Raw genomic sequence first — 24,840 nt, 5'->3', positions numbered from 1 at the left:
TATTGATTGAACTGCTCCAAGTCTTAATTTTGGTTGTAAAACTCACTTTAAAATAAAGCCATTTATAATTAAGACAGGATCTGTAATTAATGGAGTTTTATACTCATAAAACTGCCTCTCTCATCAGTCTAAATTAAACTCTACATGAAAGTTTTTGCAAATTAAATACAGTAGATGCCAAAGCTACTTTCTCCAAACTCTTTGCTATTTTTATTAATGTCAAAACGTAAGTGATTTGGAGACGTGCAAAAGCAACTAAAATTGATATTAAAAGATGCCATCATGTTCTCATTTGCTGTGAGAGCGGCGAAGCTGTGAGCCATTTCCTGCACCCCAGTTACAAAACTAATGCATGGAGCCTACTGCAGGAATTTGTGTCAAGTTGTAATACAAACTTGCTTTTAAAAATAACCATTTGCTCCAAAAGGGTCATGCCAGGCCACCAACCATGGCTCTCGACCTCACGTGCCAGTGGTTACTTAAACCAGGGCACTGCGTGCTTGGCCACGTCCCCAAAGCTTCCTTGGCTGCTTGAACCATTAAAGAAATTCTCCAGTTCTCCAGTTCTGGTAAGTGTGGTTGACCACATGGCTCCTTCCAACTTGATCTCACAGGAAATCTTTACAGCCATCAACCACAATATTTACAAAGCACAGATAATTTTGGGTTTGTGGCAAGAACATAAAACATCTTGGGCATATGCACATAGATAAATGTCCCCCAATAAATCTGTTTGCCATGTGCAAGAGTTGCCTCGTCTTTATCTAGGTAATTAGCTACTCACTTCTTTAAAGGCTCCCATCTAATTGGGGTTGCTGTCTTAGTGGAATATTATTTCCTCTTCCCAGAAGGACTGCTACTATTTTTGTATCATTTTTTTTTCTGGCTGCCACATTCTGGTTTTCCTACTAAAATTAAAAAGTCACTCCAGCACTCACCAAGTATTTATGGCTTGACAATTCCTACATGTATCCCTGAGCTGACACTCATGAAAACTAGTCACAGCTGCCCAGCATTTCCCCACATAACTTCACACATGGTTTGAAGCTCGGATAGCCACTGCAAAGCCACTACAAACCTGGTAGCTCCAAAGCTCCCAAGCATCATCCATTGGAAATGCCAAACTTCCTTTTTAGTCCATTGTTTTGTTTTGCTCCCATCCCATCAAAACCCCAGAGGTCTGACAAACAAGGGCTGGAAGAGGCAAGTGGGACTGGAGGAAGCTGGCAGATTACTAATGAACCACATGAATTACCATACTGGTAATTACCCAAGGGTTTAAGGTTCAGAAGAGCTCATTTCTCTTCCATCATCCATTTTCAGCCCAAATGCCTACACCAGCCTTGGGCCAGCGCATCACAAGCAAGGACAGGACCAGCTTCCAGCCATCACCAACCTGCACATCCCAACACATCACCCATGTCTGTGCACACACACAGACATAGGCACAACCCCAGGACCAGGTGGATGTCCTGACTTTTACCACTAATCTGGGGATGCTGAAACCCAGGCTGTGGGGATGGAACTTGCTCCAGGAGCCAGGACTAAAAGGCTTTCCATTACAGAGAGCAAGAGACACAAAGGAGATTAGCCAGTTGTCCAGTTTCTTCAGCTGCAGAGGGTGAAAGGCTAGCTCTCTCACTGGGAATTTTGCTCCTCATACCAACGGGATCAGAATTTCACATTTTCAAAACAGGCACATTTCATTTTGATGACAAGTCCCTTCCCAAACTGGAAGCCAGGCAAGGAGCAGGGCAAGGAGCCTTCAGCCTCTGGAGAAACGCGTCGTGGAGGCTTCTCCCACATGGCCAAGCAGGTTAGGAAATACAGAGATGTGCAACCTTTGGGTTTAAACACTGTTCTAATGGAGACACACATGGTGCCAAGGTCAAGGAGCTGTCAGAAGAGCTTTTTTTGTGCCAGGATTTCACGCTGTGATTTCAAACCCAAATTGCTTGGGTGCTGGAAAGTGTCAGGAAGCACAATAACTGCGCAAATTACCTGAAAACAGCAGCTTCAGGCTTCTGTTATTGCAAATAAACACCACCGGAGACATCACCCTGTGCGATACTGAGTCAGCACTTCTACACTGCCAAACTCCTGTTGTGCCATAGCAACACGCGAGGTGTCTGTGGCGATGCAGAACCCAGCCAGAAGCCTTGACTCTCTGCACTGTTACACGGAGGACAACAAACTTAGCCTGCCGAAAACTTCTTCCAATCGCCTGCTCAAAAAAACCCTCGACAAGAGCTGGTGAGAACAACTGCTAAAGCGAGAGGCTGCTTGTCTAATCCAACATCCTTCCACATTTTTTATTATGCGACCTTCTCCCACTAAATGGGACGAACAAGCCTTGCCCTTATCGATAGGGCTTCCAGCAAGCAAAGCACGTCTGCTCTGTGCTATCACCGCAGCAGACAAGGGCAGGCAGGAAATGCTGGACCCCAGTGGAGGACAGCAGAGAGCCTGCAGCCAGACACAGCCTGCCCCTGGGAGCCCACGTTGAGCCAGGATCTTTATTTGCTTTGCTTCCACCTCCCCTGCTCGTACATTCCAGCCTTTGTTGTGAAAAATGAGCGGGAGAGAAAAAGATGAGGAGGAATATAGCAAAATAAGCTACTGAGAAACAAGCCTGGAAGGCAACTGGAAGGAACTCTGAAGAAGTCATCAGCTACCTGACCTCTTACGTAGCCCCAAAATGGGGAGGAGGATGAAAAGTGTGTTTTCTTTTTGCGTCTTGATCCATTCCAAATTCATATAGTTTTACTGCCCAGAGGCACTGCTGAGCATCGCTAGCAGCCCAGGCTGGGCTCGTGGAGCTCATCAATGGAGCAATTAAAGCACCTGAGACCATCTGCTGCAGCAGAGCAAGACCCCATGGGCACAGCCCTGGCTCTGGGGGCTGGACTGAGGGGCACGAGGCTGTTGCTAGGGCACGGGGTGAATGCACATTGTGGTGTGACAGCACAAGGCGCTTGCAGGTCAGACTCATTGTTGACCTCAAGGGAAGTCCACTAAGATCTCCAAGTCCACCCCAACCCACCCCACCATGCCCATAACCACGTCCCTCAGTGCCACATCTCCACGGCTCTGGAACACCTCCAGGTGACCCCACCTCTCCCTGGGCAACCTGTGCATCATCGCCCTTTCTGAGAATAAATGGTTTCCTAATATCCAACCTGATCAGCCCGCAGCGGCTGATGGACCACGTGCCCAGGCTCCTACCAACACAAACCATGCTGGGTGGCTTCCCTGCAGGAAGCACGGGACACAGCGAGCCCAAACGTACGAGTTCACCACACCTTCAGAACAGGAATAAGTGAAACAGCTCAAACTCTACATGAAACACTTTGTTTTGGATCAGAGCAGAACTCTCCCAGCCTCCCGCTCATGGAAAATGGAAACGCAAAAATAAAAATGTGCTGATTTGGCTGCAACAGAAATGGACCCCCCCCCTACATCATTACTATTATTATTATTAACTGCTGGTGAACTGAAAAAAAACGTATTTGCACAGCTGAGCTTGGGGGCAGCTTGCCCCGAGTCTCACTGCCAGCCCCACAGGTACAGCCCCATGGAGGAAGCCTGAGCCCATCGCTTCGCCTCCATCCCACTGGGAGAAGCAGGAGCGAGCATCACTTCAGCAGTATCTTCCAACTCTCCCTCTGCTTTCTCCCTTTTCCTTCTGCAGCACTGAAATCAAATTCACAAAGGGGTGACAAGCAGCGCTTAAGTAAATGTGACGGACATTTCCCCCACCAGACGCATTGCAAACACCGCTTCACATTTCAGAGGCAGCAACGACTGTGTCCCTGCAAAGGCCAATTTACTCCTCGTGTGCAAACACGAAGAACCACTGAGAAAAAAATGCTTTCAATCTTTTTTACCTTCGGGAAGTAATAGCAATTACAATCAGTTACGCAGCCGTATTTCTTTCCCCTCCCCATCCAAACCGATTCACAAAATCTCATGCCCTGGATTAGATTTAGTTGAAGGAAAAGTAATGAGATTTGTGCTTCCTAGCAAATTAAATAGGAATTGCCCAACAGAATAATCCTAAAACACAAAATACTGCCTCATCCCACATGTTGCTAATAGGTTTGTGCTCTAATGGCTTATTTAGAAAGAGGGATTTTTCCTAAATGACATCCTAATGCTTTGCATTCAGGAACATGAGAGTATCTTTTCACTACCAAGGCTTTGTTGGTGTTTTTCTTCATTTTTCCTATACAATTCTTATAAAAATAAAGGATACATTTGACCAAAACTCTGTGCTGTTCTGCAATTGAAAATTGAAAATACCAATTGCCATCCTCTCTGAAAGTTGTGTTCCTTGCTCTTGACATCTTGGGGCTGCTGCTGCAGGATGCAGTGTGGGGCTGAGCAGCCCCCTGCCTGCTGAAGCCATCCCAGTTCCTGGCAGGTCTCTGATCCTATCCACTCTTCCATGTGTTCGGTGCTGCCAGGACTTTGCATACCAGCTCTGTGCAGTCTGCAATCTCGTGCCCCAAACATTTCGGATCATGAGACGCTCACGCAGATCCCACTGGTCCCAACAGCACCACTCTAAGACCTCTCTTTCTGCCCTCTGGGCCAGACCCACTGCCCACAGACCCAGGCAGTCCTATCCCTGCAAACATCCATGGAGGAAGGACCGGGTCCCTGCTCATCCCGCACAGTGCAGGACAAAACGTGGCAGCATGATGTGCAAGGAATGGGACTTCAGTCTGACCTCAGTCTGCAGAATGCCAATATTTTAACTCATTTCCTTCAGAGAGTGAACAACCTGAGCCATGTTGGCATCAGCCTTAGGAGCTGCAGTGATTTCAGCCTATGCTGCAGTGGCTGCTCTGGCAGAGGAGCCTCATGGAGCATTTATGAACTCCTCTCTGCCCGGCTCTGGAGCGCTGTGCTGCACACCCTGAGCCCCCAGAAACATCCCTGTGTCACAGCAGAGAAGCAAAGGCAGCTGAGATTTTGCTCAGCCTGCACTGCCCTCGCTATTAATGCTCGCTGGGGTCCCGCACCCACCTCCCCCAAGCACCGCAGTCACCCTGCGGGAACAGCACCCTCTGTTTTCGCAGGCAGGCAGGAGATAAGCCTGACTTCAAAGGGTTTGTGCTGATCCCCTTTGATGTTGCCAAATCCGGCCAAGCCAAAGAAAGCCGCGAGTCCCTTGTGGGGCTCCTGCTCCTTCCCCCTACACCCATCTGTGCTGGGTCCTGCAGGCGCAGCTGGCTGCCAGCTCATCGGCTCTGGGTGCAGCTCATCCAGCGCTGGATGAGGCTCCCCACCATCTCTCCCTCCTGCTTTCCCCAGCTCTGAATTTGTGGGAGACCACCCAATACAAGCCCCAAGATGGGATGCTCAGAACTGTGGCTCCTGTTCCCTTTCCCCAACGTTTGCACACTTTTCTCCTCTCGGACCATGCTGAGATTATACCAGAATCCACAAGCAGGCAAGGGAAACTGGGAAAACAAGATTTCCAGCAACCTTCTCCCATCCCAACAGCATAGCGGCTGGAGGAACAGGGCTGGGGGAAAGCCAGAAGGGTCATGCCAAGTCAGTGTTCCCCTGTGCCAGCCCCAACCCACCCAGATGTGACCACGAGCACAGCTGACATGGGGACAGCGGTCAAAGCAAGGCAAACAGGGAGCAAGACCCACAAATGATGCTTATCCAGAAGTCCTCTGCAGCACCCCAAGCAGCAGCAGATGCTATGCTCTCCTCTCCCACCATGAGCATCACTGCAGTTAGGTAAATTGAGGCACAAAGCATCAGCCATGGCCAAAGCATCCCAGGGAAGAACTAAAAGTAGAAACAGATACCTGGACTAATGGACAACTAATTCCTACTTTTGAATGCTCCTCTTCAGAAGCCCCTGTCAGGCAGTGTCGCCCCACACCAGCAGCTTTTTGCAGACGTTTGTGGTTTGGTGAGTGGCGGCCCTGGTGGAGGTGAGGGAATTGATGTGAAGTTTGCTTACTGCTTGCCACGACTTGATTAATCATAACGTGCTGCAAACACGGCGAGCTCACACAGCTGGGCTGCAGCATCGATCTCTGCAGCTCGGAGGGGCACACGACACCCTGCAAGGAGGGCACGCGGAGCACTTGCAGAGCATCACATCAACACCTGAATCTGTACGTATTTGATATCACAGTAATTAAAGGAGGAATGTGTGAAGCCTAGCTTCAGACAGGGTGCTTACAGCCCACCGATGTCCCTTCCATTGGGAAACGGGGGAGAAAATTTGCTCTCCTTACCTTCCCAGCCCCAAGTATGTGCCACCCCCTAGGTCCAGGACGCAGTGGCCCTACCCTGGTTCCCATCCATTCCCACCGCCCCAGTGGCACATTTCCAGGTGTAACAGGTAAGAATGAGGCTCCTCAATCCACAAAGCAGCACTAACTGGTGGAAAAGAGACTTGCCAGAGCCAGGGGCGTAAGGCAAGGGACTGAGGGAACCTGAAAAATTAATCATCTGGCTGAAAAGCTTGCATAAAAATTTAAAAAATCATATTAAAACTTGTACAAATGTGTCTCAGTAAGATTTAAATGCCCTTTAAAGCACGCTTAGCTCTGGATCTGCTCCGTTCCTGTGTTCCAGGGCTGCTCAGGCGCTGCATGCCCATCTCACCACTGAGCCCCATGTACTGGAACAGCAGTGTCCAAAAGGGCTTGGGGAGCCCGGCACAAGGTGAGGGAGCCCGGGAAGGAGGTGAATAAAGATACAGCCCTCAGGCCTCTTCCCAAACCATCCTCACCCATCCTAAAGGGACTCCTTCCCTGCTACAATAAACCAGAAGCCCTCACTCCAAACCAAGGATATCTGAATCTCCACCACCAATAGCTTGCTCGCTCGCCAGCCAGTTCCTATAACTATGTCAGCATCGCTGGAGTTCAAACAATCTCTTTAATTGTTGTCCAGATGGCGTCCCTGTAATTCTAATTTGTTGGCAGCCAATCTCGCTTTATTTATACCCCCTTGCTGTAAGGATTCTTCCCTCTGACATGATGCTCGGAATTACATTTTAGGGGCAGGGGCTCCAGTTAAACCTCTCCCTTCTGGCCCCGTTGTCCTGCACGGTGGGGATATGGGATGGGGCAACAGAACCTCCGGGAACCCTTCCCAGATGTGTACCCCAACATCACATATTGCACTGCATATCCACCTGCCAGGCCCTGCTCCTTGGGAAGGGCTCTGTCTGGAGCAAATCACACCTTGCAACAACTTCATACGATGCAAAGTATTAATGCTGCACCCGTTTTTATGATGTTTTTTTCAGTGGAGGCCACTTCATACCTGAAACTACCAAGTCCTGAGGAACCCCACACTGTCCTTACAATACACAACTGGAACATCAGGAGAAGGAGACTGGTAAAGTCAGGGATACGGCTGCTTCTGTCCACATAAGGATCTGCATAGTGATGCTGCAGTTTTACATTCAGAGACACGAAACACTATTAAAGCCCAATATAAAACATAAATTACTCCATTTCGAGCTATGATCACTCACAACGGAGAAAACGTGGATAAGCCTCTCTTCTAAAACAGAACTCAGCGAAAGAGAAAACGAGCTTGATACAGTCCCAGGCAGTTAATTAACGGGCTGCTCACTGGAGCCTGTACCCACATCCAGAGCCCAGCTGGCAGCACGTCCCCCGCCACGTCCCTGTCCCAGGGCACTCCCTGCACCCCCAGCCCCAGCACCACAGTGCTCTCCCTGTTGTTCCTCTCCCATCCCAGCCCCCAAAGCATTTATTTTTTTCCATGGGCAAAGCACCGAGCGGAGCAGACACAGTGCTGTCACTGCTCCGTGAGTCAGGCAAGTGACTAATGCCTGTCCCTCTGCATTTCCCTCCTCGAGCACGGTGCTGCTCCACCTCACCTGGGACCAAGGACTACCACATCAGACACCACAGCCTCAATTCTGGCCACATTCTCCATAAGGGTAGAACAGCATGGCTGCATAGCCAACGTGTGACTGTCCTGCCTGCTCCCCCTGCAGCGTGCCCCCAGCCCCAGAAGCACAATACAGGTGTGGGCATGCTGCTGTGCAGCCCCAGTGCCCCTCCAGCCACTCCTTACTGATTGCACTGTTGGCATGCAGGTGTCAACTGTCAATTTAAAATCCATATGGGCATCATTTATCCATGCCCTTTAATTATTTCAAGAGCTGTTTTCCAATGTACTCTCACTGTTGACTTTTATGCCGGAGCCCCGGAAACAGGGACCCAGCAGAGAGCTTCCGCAGGTGGCAGGAACCAGGTAAACACATCCTGCAATGTGGGGTACAAGCTGCAGCGATCCCTGGATCATGGGGATCGCCAGATTCTCGCCTCAAAGACTACTGCAGGCAGCAGTTCTGCCCCACTGCGTGGGATGCTCTGCTGAGGTCTCCACTTTGGGCAGGCAAAGCCATGCGCTGCCATTTCCACTTGGGTTGTCAGCCTTAGGGACTGCATCAGGCTGATGTCTACAAGCAGAAAAAAAACATTTCCCAACCTAGAGAAAGCCATGCACGTGCCACAGACCCCACCTGGGTGGGGGCTGCACAGCCTGAGCCACCAGATGCCCATAATGATCCCGGTGCTGCATAGTGATGCTCCTTTCTGCATGGGCATGGCTGACTGCAGGGAAATCTGGGTCATGTAAGGATTTATCACCATGTCTTTCTGGACAGATAGCTGCTGCTGTGGTCCACATGTGGGTTTTCTCTGCAAAGCACTCTGACTGTAATGCATTTCGCAGACACTTTCTGCAAAGCCTACTTGGAATGCATGTGGCTTCCTTCAGGTGATATTTGTCAGATTCCTACTATGGAAATGTTTTTACCTCCTGACAATACTCTTTAGATAGTGCCTATGGAGGTGGATGACTCAAGCCTGACTCGATGATTTCCATCCACCATTTTTTATTAAAAATACCCCTAGCAGTTTGCAATGTGAGGACAGAAGCTTAAAAGGAATGTGGAAACCACAGAGCACGCACAATCCGTGCCACAATTTTATGTCGCCCAACAACAGACAGAAAATCTATATGTAAAACAGTTCCTCCCAGCCCTAATTTATAATCTCATGCCTGGAAATCGCTACGCATATGGCAATAACATCCATCCCAGAGCCTGTCGCTCTCCGTGGTCCCTCAGAGCCGGGTTACAGATGGCCTGCCACTTCCAACCTCGTCATTTGCTCGGCGTAACCAAGTTAAGCATCGCCTAATACAGCTTCCAGCGAGTTAATTCCCTTTGTGACAGCCACAGCTTCCAAACCCCTCCCGCTACTATGGAACCGCGAACAAGAAACAGGGCACCAGGAACAAGCGAGCCATCGGCGTGACCTGCAATCCCTCCAGCCTCTTCCCTCGCTGCCAGTGCAGTATTTAGAGCAGGATGGAGGAAAATAGAGTGGAGTTGAAGTCGGCAGATGGCTGATGCGAAGTTTTCGTAGAGGAAAATAACTGGTGGGAGAAGAGGAGAGCAGCACTCAAGGCATGCTGCTACGAAGGGTGTGCGCTCATCCAAAAAACCCGGTCTCCTTCCCTCTCTATATCATTTAAGACAGAAATATTTTCCATTTCCTGATCTCCACGCTATCCTTCATCCATGGCAGCAGCAGCAAGGCCGTGCCCCAGCCAGGCAGCACTGCCCTGCAGCATCCCAGAGCCAACAAACCTGCAGAACAGGTTCACAACACAAGCAGCACAGAGATGTGCAATGCCAGATGTGGAAAAAAGGGCTGGGGACAACCTGACACTCGTTGGAGCCTTGGGTGCATGGAGGGGTATTGAAAATTCCCACCGACTTCCTCAGAAAGTGCATTAGACCTTCAATGCTTTAACACGTGAGCCTGGAATTTGCCAGCAGGCTGGGACTGCCTTGGGATCCAAATCTCATTGACAAAAGAACCACAGGGAATTAGGCATCTCTTTCCCAGCCTGGGTGATTAGACACAAATACATTATTGGCATAGAGCTATCGCAGCTTAATACATCCACAAAGCTCCCATACAATGACATTAACTTCTCAAGGAAGAACACTTTGTTGCTCACTCCAAGATAATTCAAGCTCGAGGGCAAAAAGGCCCATTGTGATTCGGGTTTGGACAGTGAGCAGTGGTGCCTTCACCCATTCCCAGCACTATGCTGGTACCAGTAACAAATCCCAGTAAGACAGCGCCTGCTGACCTGAAGTTACGTATGATTTCCAGTGGCTAGGTGTGCTCTGGTAGCTACGCACAGAAAAGCATCTCCAGCATCTTAGGCTACTCTGGCTTTAGTGGATGTGAATCAATTCAGTGCCACTTCTGCATTCACAGGTGGGAAAAAAAACAGCCTGAGGTTGAGCTCTTCTCTGCTGAGCTGAGAACTGGGGCATATCTTCATGGCAGAGATATAAAGCCCTTGAAGATAGGTGTTTGTAAAGCAAAAGGCTGTCAGAAAAAAAATACATAACTAAATTGTAACAAGAAGTCCGTGCTTAACAGTCAGAGAATAAATGGATGATTAGTTAAAGAGCTCTAACCATTCTGAAGAATGAGGGGGATACTCTTTGTGAGCAGAGATGAATGAAATCTGCTGCTCTCCAATTCAGCAGCATGGTTATAATAGGGCACAGACCAAATTAAACGGATGCAGCACTCACATTAGCGGCGACTCGGTTGCTGCCTTCTCAAAAAGCAGCTCATCTACGCCTAATTCACTTCATTTGCCATTAATTAACGGAGATGACCCATGGTGTCTCGAGGGCTGGTTTTTCCTCGGGGACAGCGCGTTCCTGTACCACTGCTCCCGTCCAGAGCTGCCGTGGGACGTGATGCTAGGGACACCACCCAGCATGGGAAGGGCAGAAATGGGATGGAGCTTCTGCATGTGAGCTTCCTTCCCATGTCCTGCAACCTGAGCAGGGACAACAGCTACGTTTCATCTTGCAACATAATTTGACATCTGTAGGATGCACAGAATCGGAGCCAGTTCACCCAGTTGGCCAGCTCCAGCTTCAAGCACAGTCTCAGTGTCCCAGGAGAAGTGCCCAGAGGATGCTCCTACAGTCCCTGCGTCCTCAGGGTGCCAGCTCAGCAATGACAAAGGCTTGTCACATTGCTCATCTCACCTCAACAGCTTTCAGTGCACACTGGGAAGAAGAGAAGCAGTGACAAAAAAAAACAAAAAACATTCTGTTTCTACTTTAGATAAGTTACTGTCAAGCTTCCAAAATCAAAGCCAAAGGTTCAGAGTTGAAAAAGCTCAAAAACTACAGTCTGATTCACCGAACTGTAGGTGAAATGGGGGAGGAAAGGTAGAAATGCTGGCCTGTTCTGCCAAAACGCCTCCAACCTGTCCTGGAAGGACCATTTCCACCTTGCACCATTCCCTTGCTCATTTACCCATCAAGTTCTCCATCGAGACCACTGACTGTCATCACGGCTCGCACCAAATGTCCACTGGGAAGCAAACCAAGAGCTTCAATTAGTTCCAACGCCCTCAAAGACCAGCTGTCAACAACATTAACTGCCACTCCAAAACGGCCCTGGTGAGCCACAAATTGTCTGGAAAGGAAACCTTCCCACCACAAACCAGACTGGGAGTCTGTCTGGCCTCCCAGTCTGTCTGTCGGGAGAACGGACAAGCAGCAAACAATCTGTAGGGGAGAAACTGTGGAGGTCCTCCAGGCAGCAGATGTGGGTGACCTCTTTACCAACCCATGGCCAGTCTGTGTTCCACACCACTGACCTGGAAAAGGGAATTTTATAGCTCTTTCCAGTTCCCTAAGCCACAAGCCACTTCTGTGTGCCTCGTTACACTGAGAAACAAAGAGAAACCTTTTGAAAGGCCACAGAGCTAACAAGAAGAATTGCCCAGGAAGACAGATTCAGCTCTGTAGGTTCCCAGGAAAAGGCTGAAGACATCTTAAGAGAAATCTACCAGTCCAACTTTTTCTTTTGCAAAGTTTTGCCCAGAAAAAAAAAAAAAAAAGCAGCCCTACTCTTTCAAAAGCTGCCTTATTTCCAGGCAGAAGGGCAGAACCAGAGGTTACCATCAGCCTCCAGCTCAGCACACAGCTTTGGTTGGGGAGCTCTCTCCGTCCCAGCCCAGCTGAGCCATCTCCCTTCCAACCTTTACTGGGAGAACACCTATCAGGTTATTGTATGCCAGTGCTGATGATAAGGTGAGAATGAGCCCTTCCCACCCTGAAACCCCCAGGAAAACTGCAGGGACACCACTCACCATCCAGTTCCTCCACAGAGATGTTGGCGAGCTGCTCGCTGTCGCTGCCAGCGGAGAGCGATCGGTTCAGGTAGTTGCCTTTGTACAACAAGCCAGCTGTTACATGGTGGAATGGCATCTTCTCCCTGGGCACAAGAGAAAAGGGGGAGAGAAAGGCTGATTTTAATGATTTCTCATGGCTCGCTCTGAGCAGTGCCATAGCCTGCCTTGGAAGAGCAGCCTCCTAGCATCCTACACCAGGGAACCTGCACCGGAGTCGGGTGCATGACTGATGGACTGCAGATTAAATTTAGGTCTGAAGCAGGAGCTAAACAAATGGGGAAAAAAGCAGCAGCTTCTTTATGCAGGACAAGAGTTAGCAGAGACAGAGCAGCAGCGCTGTAGTAAAATATGAGTCCCTAACACTCACACTGCAGCTTTCAGCATAGAGATTTAGCATTTGATAATAATTATATAGTGCACAGGGGTGTACACTGACATGCAATTATAAGGCACAGTGTATGGCTGTCAGAGCCACGCATGGACCCTGCTCCGGAGCACCCAGAGCTGGGGGCGGCTCAGCCCCCTCCCACAGCACCCGCCGCAGTGTGTGCCTCCTTCCAGGCTGCAAGAGGAAAATTCCCACTCGAGCAAGGCCCAGCAAAGAACATTTTCATTTCACAAACATGACAGCAAAGGAAAAATACTGCTCAATGGGAGACTGGAGCAGGAAAGTGTTTGCAAACTTAGCAGGTATAAACACCGCAGCCTAGCGAAGGGCAGCCATCTGCACAGACAAGAGTGGAAATTACTGTCAGCAGCACTTACACACTGATTTAGGATTCAGAAGAAAGAGGCAAGTTTGCCAAAGTCAACTGAAATATTAAGAGGCAGATTTGTCATCTCCTTGGCTGGTTTCAATCAGCACAGGCCATCATGGATCTATCGCATTTTGTATTGCAAATATCAACCAGAAAAGACAGAAGAGCTACCCACCCAGCACCACCGAGGACCTGATGTTTATAGGGCAGCTTTGGTAGCCCACACCCCTGCACACCTGTAGGGATGTGGCCCCTTTTGAAGCCATCTCCAAGGACATGCTTGCACTGTCACGCCAGGACATCGGGATTCTTGGCCTTAAAGAGGTAAGTGCCACCTACAGCATCACTCCCCAGCCAATAGTGCCATTACAAAGATAACCTGGCTCTTTCACAGCCCTGTGTTCCCACCACAGTCAATAAAGCAAATATATATATACCCACATCTATGGACTACTCTGTAACAAATGATGTGCTGCCTCGCTGAGTTAGTAAAAGCTTTAATGGACTCACCCAGAGCAAACCAACCCCGAGACAGAGGGAAGGAAAGCCACGAGGTTCCTCTCGTGCTGCTCAGCACGTCTCCCTAGAATCTCTCTCACAGTAATTATGTAAATAAATCCTAATCGTAATTTTAAGTATTTTTATTTGGGAGCCAGTTTCTTCAGCAGCACATTAGAAACCGTAAACAAGGTTTTCTTTTTCATTAGGCGCATCTCTAATTTCCCAGCACTTGCCAATTAATGTACTTCGTTCTGATGGATGCTCGCTCTGACACATCGCTCTGCAGGAAGGGGTTCGTCCCCCGGCAGGATTGCACGGGGCTGGCGCTGTCCCTGGTGCTGCTCTGCCCCCCCATAAGCAGCGCTGGGGAGGCACTCTGCACACCCTCAGCACCTCCCAGCCCCTCCATACAGCATTCAGACAGGAATCGACCCGCGCTTTCTCTCCGTAATCACGAGCCCGATGTAAAAGCGATCGCACTGCTTTTCAAACACCGACCGAATTAAAGAGAGATTTAACTGGGGCTGGGGCACTGGGATGGTGCTGTACATTGCACTGAGGCTGACATCGCTCTCACTTCTACAAGCATTAAAAAAATATATTAAAAAACAGCAACACAACAACGCATCTCCCCTGAGGGCTGAAGTGCATAAAATCAGCCCCCAACATGGGGTCCAGAAATGCATTTTAATATGCCAGGAGGGACCCATGATATCCCAGAGTGAGAAATCCTGAATTAATTCCACTGCCTAGGTATGTTATTATTTTTAAAGTCCAGTATTATTCAACAGAAGCACCGCGGAGCTGCTGGGTTTCAGCCTGCCTCCAGCTCTAAGGAGAGATGCTCAGCACCAGATCCGCAGCCCCACAGCCAGGAACCCACACACGTTCTGTCCTCCAGGTGGGACCCCACTGCCACGGAGCCTCACGGCAGGGTTGAAATGGCAAAACAGGTGGTATAAGGGAGAACTCACAAAGCACAGCACCACCTTCTGCAAAGCACCCTGTGCTTAACGGGAATACACAGAGCCCAGTGTCTGTCTGGGAACAAGAGGTCTGTCCTAGCACAGCCCATTTGGTCCTAATTCATTTTGGACTGAGCCCAAAGGTCCGTGCTGGAAACACAGGAACCTTAAGGGCACTCCTGCAGTGCCAGCTGACACCCAGGGAAAACTCCCATATAAAGGAACTGGTGCTGATGGGATGTGCCCTGTGCCATGGCAGTGCCCACTGGCAGCAATTCCAGCACTGGATCGCGGGGTACTGAGTGCTTCCCCCAACTCCTCTAGATGAGAGCAGGGGGGATGCTTGGGCTCCAGCCCCACACACAGTGCTGTACAAGCCCTGCAGCAGCCAGGAGAGCAGCACTTTGCTCCCCATCTCCAACAGATCCATCTCCCACCAAGCATGTTGCACACTGAAAGCAGGCTCAAAGGCATAACGGGATTCTGAAGCAACAAAATCTCCTTGAATAGTATCATGAAAGCACTGACACTTAACCCAAAAGCCCTCAAAGAACCCATAAACACAGGTATGGAAATGTTACCATGTATGTTGTCAAGGTTTGGTTTCCTGTGTCAGGCTCACCAGCAGGTTACAGACTCAGAACACCCAGCACTGCCAGCCCTTCCCTTTCAGCAGAGCCACGTTGGTAAGATTTGTAAGATGTTTGTAAGCAATTTGCCATCAGAAAAAAAAAAAAAAAAAAAAAAAAAAAGACAGCTACATGATGCTCACGTATCCGCGCTCGCCCCATTTGCATTCTTCCCCAGCTCTTGTGATACGTTTTGTAAGAAGGCTTTCAGACCCAATTGAAAATCCACACCACGACTAAACAGGAAGGTTTAGCTTAAGCATCAGTGAACGAGATGGAATCGGGATCAATTTGTATCGATCCTGGATGTCCCTTGGCAGTTACCAATTTGGAAAAGATTTCTTGCTAACCTCTTACCCATCTCTTCTTACGTGCAGCACAGAATGATGCCCCAGGGTCGATCCTGGCTTTATGGCCTCAGGCACGTAACAACCAACATCACCTGCACTTCCTAGACTGGGCCATGCATATCCATTCTCTGTCCAGCTGTAATGTGGAGGATGCTGCCTGCTGCCCATCTGGTGGTAAGGCAGCTGGGCTAACAGGTCCCCATCCTGGATGCCCACTGGTCCCACAGCCACCAGTATGCGGGTGTCATATGGAGCAGGCAGAAAGGGCACTGGTGGGAACGTGGTAAAAACTCTGCCATAAACCTGGCTGAAGTTGAACAGAGGGTTCATGATGATGGAATGGAAAACACACTGGCCTGGAAAGAGCACATACACAGTGCAATAGTGTAAGGTATTTAGTGGCTGGCAACCCTGCCCACGGCAGTGGTTTGGAACTGGATGATCTTTAAGGTCCCCTTCAACCTAAGCCATTCTGTGATTCTTAAGGATAAAAAATATGGGACTACATAGAAAATCCACGAAGCAACTAGACGATAGGGAAACATAACAGTACCCATAAGCCCTCCAGCTCCACTCTAAAAGCGTTTTAAAAGTCATCAAGTGAAGTAATGGCATTAAAGATGCTTCTCCCTCCACCGAGCAACATGACAACACCTAAGGCAACAAGAGTGGTGACTTCCAAACAATTCTCTCCTTTTCCCCAGAGCTGAACATTACCCTTCTAGGAGGGCTGTGTAACAATGCACGCTTTCCACATAGATCCAAAGGGAAGAGCAGAATGCTATGTACCATCTGGGCAATCCCTGGTCAGTCTGATCCTCCTTGTTCCTGGCAAAACACCCCACTCAGGGGACACATCCACAGAGCCTGATTGCTTCTGTGATCTGTTCTGCCCCAGAGCCCAAGCAGGACTCCCTCACTGCTCCCCAAGCAGAGAGCAGCTGAGGGTTGCAGCCAGGAGCAGTGGAGCTGGACTACATCCACACGTCTGCTCATGGCCAACACACTTAAGGGAAAGTAAGTCAAGCGTTTTGCTGCAGATACGTGGCTTTGGCAACATCCTGCTGCTAGGAAGAGCACTAAGTCACTCCAACCCTTATCAGCTACGTTCTCTATTGCTAACAATAGATTCAGAGATATTTTTTTTTATCATTTTGCGCAAGCACCTCCAGTGCATGACGAGCCCAACCTACCAAAGGAAAGATCCAAAGAGTCTCATCTGGGCATGGGGAGGAGCTCCGAGGATGTGGGGAAGGGGCTCTGGGGATTTAAGCTCCTGCAGAGGAATGCAGAAGTCTTGTTTAATCAGTCTCAACTCAGGTGTGTAAGGAGACCTGGGAAGGAAAAGAGCGCTCAGGCAGATGGCTTTTCTGTAGCTACAAAATCAATGTGAGTGGGTCTTGGAAGGGTGCCTTGGGATGGAGGAAAATAAGGTTTGCTGCTTAAGGAGCCTCCAAAGGAAAAGCCCTAAAATAGATGCTCCCAGGGGGAAGGAGAGCTTTTGAGGAAGTTTGTATTTTCTGGCTACTGATACCAATAAAGTCAAACCCCCAAAACTACATGGAAAGGTGCTTTGGGGCTGTATATAAACACATCTTTTGCAGGAAGAGAAAGACACGAACTTATCCTCCACAGAGCCATACACACACCAGGCCAGCTTTGGAAGCCAAATTTCCTCTGTCTGTAATGCAAAGTCATTGAGCTGCGAGTGCAAATGTACCCCAAAGCTTCCTCTGAAAGGGTTTTGCTTTTACTTCTGGCAAACAGGAGAAATCCCACTTCCTGGGAGCAGAGCTGCCTTACCCACATGTGCCCCCGCTCTTCTCACACAATGTATGGCATTTATGCTGGATGGGGTTATCTACTGGCATTAGCCTAAGAAAACACTCCCATTTGGGACCAAGAAAACTGAGATCTCCCCCTTGCTGGAGGGGATACCAGCAGTGAACTTCCCCTTGGTGATCAGTGAGTAAGAGGACTTTACAAACCTTGGACCACTTTCAGCATTTAAGGATGTAACTGTGGAAAAAAGTCCTCTGAAATGAAGAAAACAAGCGCTGAGTGACAAGCCTAATGGATCCAGTGCAAAGAGGCACTTCGCAAGCCACCAGCTTCCAGGATGGAGGACTACAAAGCACTTCAGATGGCTCTGAGCAGCTTTATTCCCCACCTTCTCCAGGAAATCTGACAATTAAGAAGAAGAGGAAGGTCACTTTAGAAGACATCACACTGCTAAACAACTGAAGCCACACTGCTGCCTTTGAATCCTGCAGAAAGGAAGAGCTGCAGATGCTGGGTTGTGCATGAAATAATGCATGCTCCTCTCTAAATGCTAAACATGTGAGAACACAATGGGACAGGTATAAATCACAGTTGCTGTTTGTTATTTTTAAAATATGGCCCAAGGTGATCCTCAGCTTAACTGAGCGGGAAGGAGGGCTGCAGGGACCTGAGAGCTCCATCCCCAGGACAGGCACATCACAGCCAAGGGTACAGAGAGGCCTTTCCACTCTGAAAGAGGCTTAAAGCTGCCACCACACCCAAGTCACCAGTACTCCACCCATTCACACAAGCTCCTCTTGGTCCCCAAACTCATCCCCCCTCCAGCAATCCCAAGCCTTCTGTCTTTCTTCTCCCACTTTCTGCTATTTCTGCTTCCGGCTGCAGGGATGGAGCTCAGTCCAAATTTCATACAAACCAAAGTTGCCTTTCACAGAATCATAGAATCACAGAATCATTAAAGTTGGAAAAGAACTCCAAGATCCCCAGGTCCAACCCCACCCCATCCCACCATGCCCATCACCACATCTCTCAGTTCCACATCGCCATGGTTCTGGAACACCTTCAGGGACAGTGACCCCACCACCTCCCCAGGCAGCCTGTGTCACTGCAGCACTGCTCTAAGTTTTTCCTATGTCCAACCTGAACCTCCCCCCAGTGCAACTTGAGGCCATTCCTTCTCATCCTATCGATTGAAAGCCTCTGAGATGATATGAAAAAGCAAAAGGAAAACCAACAATGAAATACAATCTCCCACCCTCTAAAAATTCAGATGGAAACTGGAAATGGAGCTTTGCCTCTGGTGTGCAAGCACCCACCTTCCAGTCCCTTCTGTAAGGGCAGCTCCTCTACAGGAGGGCAGGACCCATAGCGTGCATTGGGTTGCCAAAAAGACAAAAAGACTATTTATGGACACGATCAGAGTTTACGACAGGAAAAAATGCAGGCTACTAAAAAGCTTTAAAATCTAACGGAGAAAGACTTCCACGGTGGGAAGCTGAGGCTATAAAGATGCAAATTGGAAATTAAGCAAGGGTTTTTAATGGTGACGGTGATTAACCGTTGGAACGAAGCACCAGGCCAAGTGACACATTGCTGTCTCCCAGACAGGAGCAGATGTCTCGCTGGAAGACACGCGTTAGCCAAGCACAAGCTCCTGAGCTCTGAGCTGGAGGTATGTGGGGAAATCTGATGTCCCAACCCTGGAGATGCCCAAGGCCATGGATGGGCCCCGGGCAGCCTGAGCAGGGGGCACCCAGCCCACGGCAGGGGTTGAAACTGGATGATCTTTAAGGTCCCTGCCAACCCAACCATAGCTGACTTTATGACTTTCTCCTCCACCTCCAGCTGCTGGGTGTTTGCCTATCAGGCGTCCTGAGGACAGCTCTCTGAGTGTGCTTCTGTTCCCTTACTCACGTCCAGTTGCACTCATTTCACACGCATAAATCAGACATGAAGACATTATTAGAAGCAATTGCTGGCACCCCCAGCACGCTGAGCAAGCAGCCTATTTGAGAAAACAATATACAATGGATTATTCATAACAGACTGAGTGCGTCACAGATGAGTAATTATAAACATGAAATATATCAATAATGACAATTTTTACAGCACTTTTAACAAAGTAACACACTACAAATAGCCTGTTGGTTGCTTACGTATTATTAATGAAATGCCAAAACATTTAGGTTTTTTAATAGGACAATTAATTACTCCTAATAAACGTGGCTTATGCCAGGCCTCTTCTTTAAAGGAGGCTTTGGACATCTGGTGAGGGCTCATTTTTAACAGCACTGGCTCCTGGTTCCTACAGAAAGTTTCCTTTGAGCTATGAGAACGGGAGCCATCAACATATATAAATGAGACAGAAAGTAATTAAAGCGGCAACGGTAATCATAACACTGCCACAATTCTATTAAAACTCGAGGTGGATCACAGTAGAAGTTTCAAACCAAGACCCACTCCGAGCATTTCTCCACTCCAAGCACCCAGGGCCACTCAACTGAAAATAACCACAGCACTGGTTGGCCACTCATGGGAAGAGAGACCAAACCTGAGCACCTCATCCTCCAAGACCTCAATTCAAAGGCACCAGACCCCAGCAGAGAGCAGCTCAGCAGCTTCGAGGAAGTCTGTGCTTCCTTCTTTTAGGGCTACTGGTCTTTGGAAGATTAGCGCGAAGCTGTTGCAAGAAACCAAAATGATGGTTTCCTGCTGGAGCGCAGTATTTAGCTCTTGGGGTGGCACAAATTACAGCATCCTTCTTTTTATGTCACTATTTATTTGAAGGGAATGTACAACAGAAATCCGAGGCTGGTTGTATTTTAAACCCACGAGCTCTCTGTAAACAAGCTAGACCCAGAGAGATTTGCGTGTTCCTTCTTGAAACATAAGGAGAACCACCGAGACTGAATAATTGAAAACAGTTACGGAGACGTCATTTTCTTGTTTTCCCTGGGATTTGCTCTGGAGCTGCCTGCTCCCAGCCCCGCTACCTGGCAGGAATGATCAACTGCTTGGAATCTCATCTGCATAATGGTTGACAGCTCTCCATGGGGAGCCACTGCTGTGGAGGAGGTCACCAATATGCAGAAAAAAAGAGTGCAGAGAGGGCATTTTCCTTCAACTGCAGTTTTTAGAAGCAGTCAGAACCGAGTACCTAAGCTCAACAACAAATGTAGAAACACATCCCAAAGAACACACTGTTGTGACACTTTTGGTAGCATCTTTTATCTAGACAGGTCTCCACACCCTTGCAAATGAGATGCACAAATATGCCCAGGTCTCCAAGCACATCCCCCAGGGGCTGCAGCGAGCAGGGGGGTGACAGCAAAACTCCCAATACCTTCACCTTCTGAGCACCTGATGGAGCTGTGAGTGTCCCTGTTTACTGCAGGGGAGTTGGACTAGATGACCTTTAAGGGTTCCTTCCAACTCCATCTATTCTATTCTATTCTATTCTATTCTATTCTATTCTATTCTATTCTATTCTATTCTATTCTATTCTATTCTATTCTATTCTATTCTACTCTACTCTACTCTACTCTATTCTGTTTGCTGGGACAGGCTGCAAGCATCAGCAGTGCTCGCCTGAGCAAAGGGCTATTTGCTTAGCAGTTTGCCTATGGCTTTGCAGGATTGGGTAACCCTTTGATACGATCCCAGCACCTACGCAAACAGCTACAGTCCTGCAAACAGAGGAGAATGAAGAAAACCTCATTAAGCCAGATCAATCCCAGAGTCTCATTAACTTCCGCGAGGCTCTGCCCTACTGATCCCTTTGCAGAATCAGGCCCTGGGCTGTAGGCGAGTACACACGCAAAGACAATTTGGGTTAGGAAGGAATTAAGCCAAACAGGAGCGAGATGTCAGGGGTGTCCATTCCCTCTGCTATCCCACCCAGTACAGGATGCAAACGAGCAGCTCCCTGCCTCCTGAGCTCCCTCACGTTACTGTTTCACATGAATGAAGACCCCAAGGAAACTGTTTGCACACACACACACTCCCCACACAAGTGTCCCCATCAAAGATATGGGTCACAGCACAGCACCCAACCCCCCGTGCAGGGTAAAGCCCCCAGTGATGCTTTATGGCAAAGGGAGGTCTGTGCTGCTCAGAAGCCTCGGCTGGGAGCAGACAATGACAGCACACAGTGCAGACGTTAAGGTTTGCTTTCAGCATGCAGCAGAAATGTATATACAATTATGCCCCCGAGCCTCCTCAGGCAGGTATTAAGCACAAGGAACAAAGGGCACTTTTGGAGCCATCCACCGGATTGCTGTGCATTTCCCATGCCCTACCCACGGACTTCAGGTTCAGCAGACGAAATCCACGCTGCGGCTTTAATTACTGCTGCTTAACGCCTTTACTCGGAGAAACATTTTCAGATTGTTGTGCTTTTATCAAAGTAGGTTGCCTTTAATTAAAAGCAGACCTGTGAAGCAGTTTGTTTCTATTGCCCTCCTTCCATGACAGCCCAAGCACTATTGCGTAATGCCCTGTGTATTCACTTCAGCTTCTTGCTTACACTTCTTACACTAAAAATACAACGAAATATCTTTCCAGTCCTGCAAAGCACTGATAGATCTACAGCTGAAGACTGTACAAAGCTGAGCAAAACTGACGTGGCACTGTTTACGGGAGCCATAAAAACCACTTTGCTTTGCCTTAGCGATCCACCTGGTTAAAACGAACGCCATTCTACATCCCCAACGTATTCTGAAAAGGCTCTGCCAGTTTCACTTTACATCCCCTAATAGATTGCCTGCCATATTTCATGCCGAATCAATAAAGTTATATGTGCACCAGTAGACTAAAATGATGTTTACTAGTATTGCTAATAGACGCCGTTTCTCACCTGGTATTCTGCTCAGCTTACAATAACCCTGGACGATAAAACATGCACAGTACGATCATCTCACTATCGGTCAGACAACAATTTGGCTTAGGAATTAGGTCATTTGGAGTAAAATAAAATGCGAGGGCTTGCATTGCACGGTAACTTACAGAGGACCGCTTCCTGGAGGCTGCATGAGACGCACAGGACCTGCCACTGTGTGTATCAGACAGGGCTGGGAAGGAACGCCAGGACAAGCAGCCACAAAAACGTTGTTTGTATACTCATCTATGCTGATAGATATCCATACATCATGATATGGTGGGAATAAGCTGCATCAGCATAATCCTCCGGCACGTCATGGCCGGGTAGAAACTGCCTGATCATGAAGTCAGAGCGTGAGTACAGCGAGAGCAAGTGCAGCCGAGATGGGAAAAAGATTCCCTCTAATTGGCGTGGGTACAGGTGACTTCCATAAGTTGTGGTAGGTTTGGTTCATTGGTTTGGTTGTCTTCTTTTTTTTTTTCTTTCTGCCAGACTCGGTAACAAGGAGATGCTCCAGAAGTGCTTTTGCTCACCGATGCAACCCAGCAGTTCACAGGACTGAGCCCTGCCTTGGTGCTGCCCCAGTGGGCAGGAGGTGTGAGACCCCAGAGAGCGCATCTCCTGAGGAACAGAGCCCTCCCAGGCATAATCCAGGGCTCAGCCACAAGTGCCACGTGGGGGGATTTATCTACAGGTACAGTGCGTGCTCTGCGCACATCGGCAAAGACCCACAATGACTCCGAAAAGTGAAAAAATCATGGAATATCCCAAATTGGAAGGGACCTGTAAGGGTCATCGAGTCCAACTCCTGGCTCCACACAGGATCACCCGAATAAAGCTTCTTGGCAGAACGAGCCACAGCACCATTGCATGCATGCCAGTGGGGAAAGGATGCACGCAAAGACTCCCTCCATGCCCTTATCAGCCAGCTGGGATATCCCCTAGATGAGTAAAGGACGGCCACGGGAGCCCTTACCTGGTCGCGGTGATATCCCCAGCCACCAGCACACCTATGGCAGCGGGCTCTCATCGGGCACCACGCGGCTGCCGGATCGCTTCAGGTCACCAAATTTCACAGCCATAAGCAGAAAAAAAAAAAAAAAACCAACCCAAAAACCCAACCCCCAACACAAAACAGAACTGCGCCCAAACCCAAAGGATATCACTGCAACAGTGTTCTTGTTGCAAACAAGATGAGATGAAGGAGGGGTTTTTACTCGCTCCAAGGCATCATATGGAGCTTAATCACAGGCAGTTACGTATATGGTGCTTTTGGCCTTCAATCAAGTGTGTCATTTCAGTGGCAGCTGCCTACGTGATGCGAGCAACCTGGGCGATCCAGCGCTTTGCCAATCACAGCCTCGTGCAGCAAGTGCACAGCTGAACAATGGGGAAATTCCATTTCCCACACAGCGAGGAGGACGGAGTGGTACCCAGCAAGCAGCCCTGCACCTCTCCTCCAAACAGCACAGCCTGTCTGAACCCAGCTCCCATTCCACCGACACTCCTTCTGGAGCCCAGCTCCATCCCAGCCTCCTCTGGAGCCACCGGAACGGAGTGGAGCTCTCAGGGCACCCAGGGGGCAGCTGCTATGTGGAAACAGTGCAACTCAGTGCGTGGAGAAGGTGTGAGCTGCGGGTGGGTGAGTACACAGCTGACGCTCAGGACACCACAAAGCGCTCAGCCTTCCTCGGCGCATCCCTTCAGGTGGGTACAGCAGGCAGCAATCACCGCAAACCATATATTAAATCCAGCAGTGGGAGTTATCTCTGCCATACAACGAGGCTGAATGCATCAAATCCAATTCTAGCAGAGCAGACCCTCTTTGGGAGTCCTCCGACAGCGGTGTCAGCCGGTGCTTAGGGCCAAGTCTCCCACTGCATCACATGCGTTCATTGATTTTGACACTCATTAAGACCCGACTACTCCATCGGCGGATGCTCCCTGTGCTCGGAGATCTCTGCTCTTACCTAACTTCACGGAGCAGGGCACCGCAGCGGTACCCTATTACATCACCGCGTTCCCGGTGGGGAGAGGGCCTCCAAATTAAAGAGAGGGGCTCGGAGGCAGCACACCACTGCCACACCGCTCCATGGCAACTCGCGTGCCCACAGCCAGGGGGGAAAAAATAAAACTAAAGCCACCGCAACACCCAAAGCACAGCGCCGAGCAGGGAGAGGGGGAACCCGCAGCATCTCAGTGCCCTCGGGGGGGGGGTCCAACAGGTCGGTGGCATGCAGAGCACTGGGTGCCCCCAGGGGGTGCACAGAACCCTCCATCCCCATCTCTGGAGCCCCACTGGCCCGGACTCACCTCTCCACCAGCTGGCTCCGCCGCTACAGGTTTGCTTGGCTCCTCGGCCCCCCCCTCCAGATCGCTCCTGGCCGAGTTATGAAAAGGGGGAGGTAGGGAGGGGGGGTGCGGGAGGAGGCAGAGAGCTGGGCGGTGAGGGTGGTTGGGGCGGTGGGGAAATAATGTAAAAAAGGGAAAAAGGGAAAGGGGGGAAGGGGAAAAAATAGGGGAGAGGGAAAAGGAAGGAAAGGGATAAAGGAGGGGGAAAGGGAAAAAGGAGGGGGGAAAGGGAGGGGAAGGAGGGAGAAGAGGAGGAAAGACGTAAAAAGAGAGGGAAAGGGAAAAAATGGGAGAAAGGGGGAAAAGGGAGAAAGGGAAAAATGAGGGGGGAAAGGGAGGGGAAGGGGGGAAAAG

The 24,840-nt window shown here is 49.4% G+C and overlaps 1 protein-coding gene and 1 long non-coding RNA gene across 3 annotated transcripts in view; one reads left to right on the top strand and one right to left on the bottom strand.

The window, feature by feature from the left end:
- The window catches only part of CALN1 (calneuron 1), a 103,494-nt gene extending 78,843 nt beyond the window's left edge, over positions 1-24,651 (bottom strand). The window contains exons 1-2 of one of the 2 annotated variants that reach the window (XM_021415782.1): positions 24,448-24,651; positions 12,229-12,353 (exon numbers count right to left, since the gene is read on the bottom strand). In XM_021415782.1, the coding sequence (XP_021271457.1) occupies positions 12,229-12,346 (118 nt within the window). In that variant the 5' untranslated portion in view covers positions 12,347-12,353; positions 24,448-24,651. Of the gene's footprint in view, positions 1-12,228; positions 12,354-23,110; positions 23,249-24,447 lie in introns of those variants that run through there. The other variant, XM_021415783.1, reaches the window with a different exon arrangement.
- The window catches only part of LOC110407749, a 19,911-nt gene continuing 18,506 nt past the window's right edge, over positions 23,436-24,840 (top strand). Inside the window, exon 1 of the long non-coding RNA XR_002444021.1 lies at positions 23,436-23,841. This is a non-coding gene — a long non-coding RNA (uncharacterized LOC110407749). The remainder of the gene's footprint in view (positions 23,842-24,840) is intronic.

The sequence above is a fragment of the Numida meleagris genome, chromosome 18 (assembly GCF_002078875.1).
Source record: "Numida meleagris isolate 19003 breed g44 Domestic line chromosome 18, NumMel1.0, whole genome shotgun sequence".
Classification (NCBI taxonomy): Eukaryota; Metazoa; Chordata; class Aves; order Galliformes; family Numididae; genus Numida; species Numida meleagris.
The sequence above is the reverse complement of the archived record's forward strand: the minus strand, read 5'-3'. Positions and strand labels throughout refer to the sequence as shown.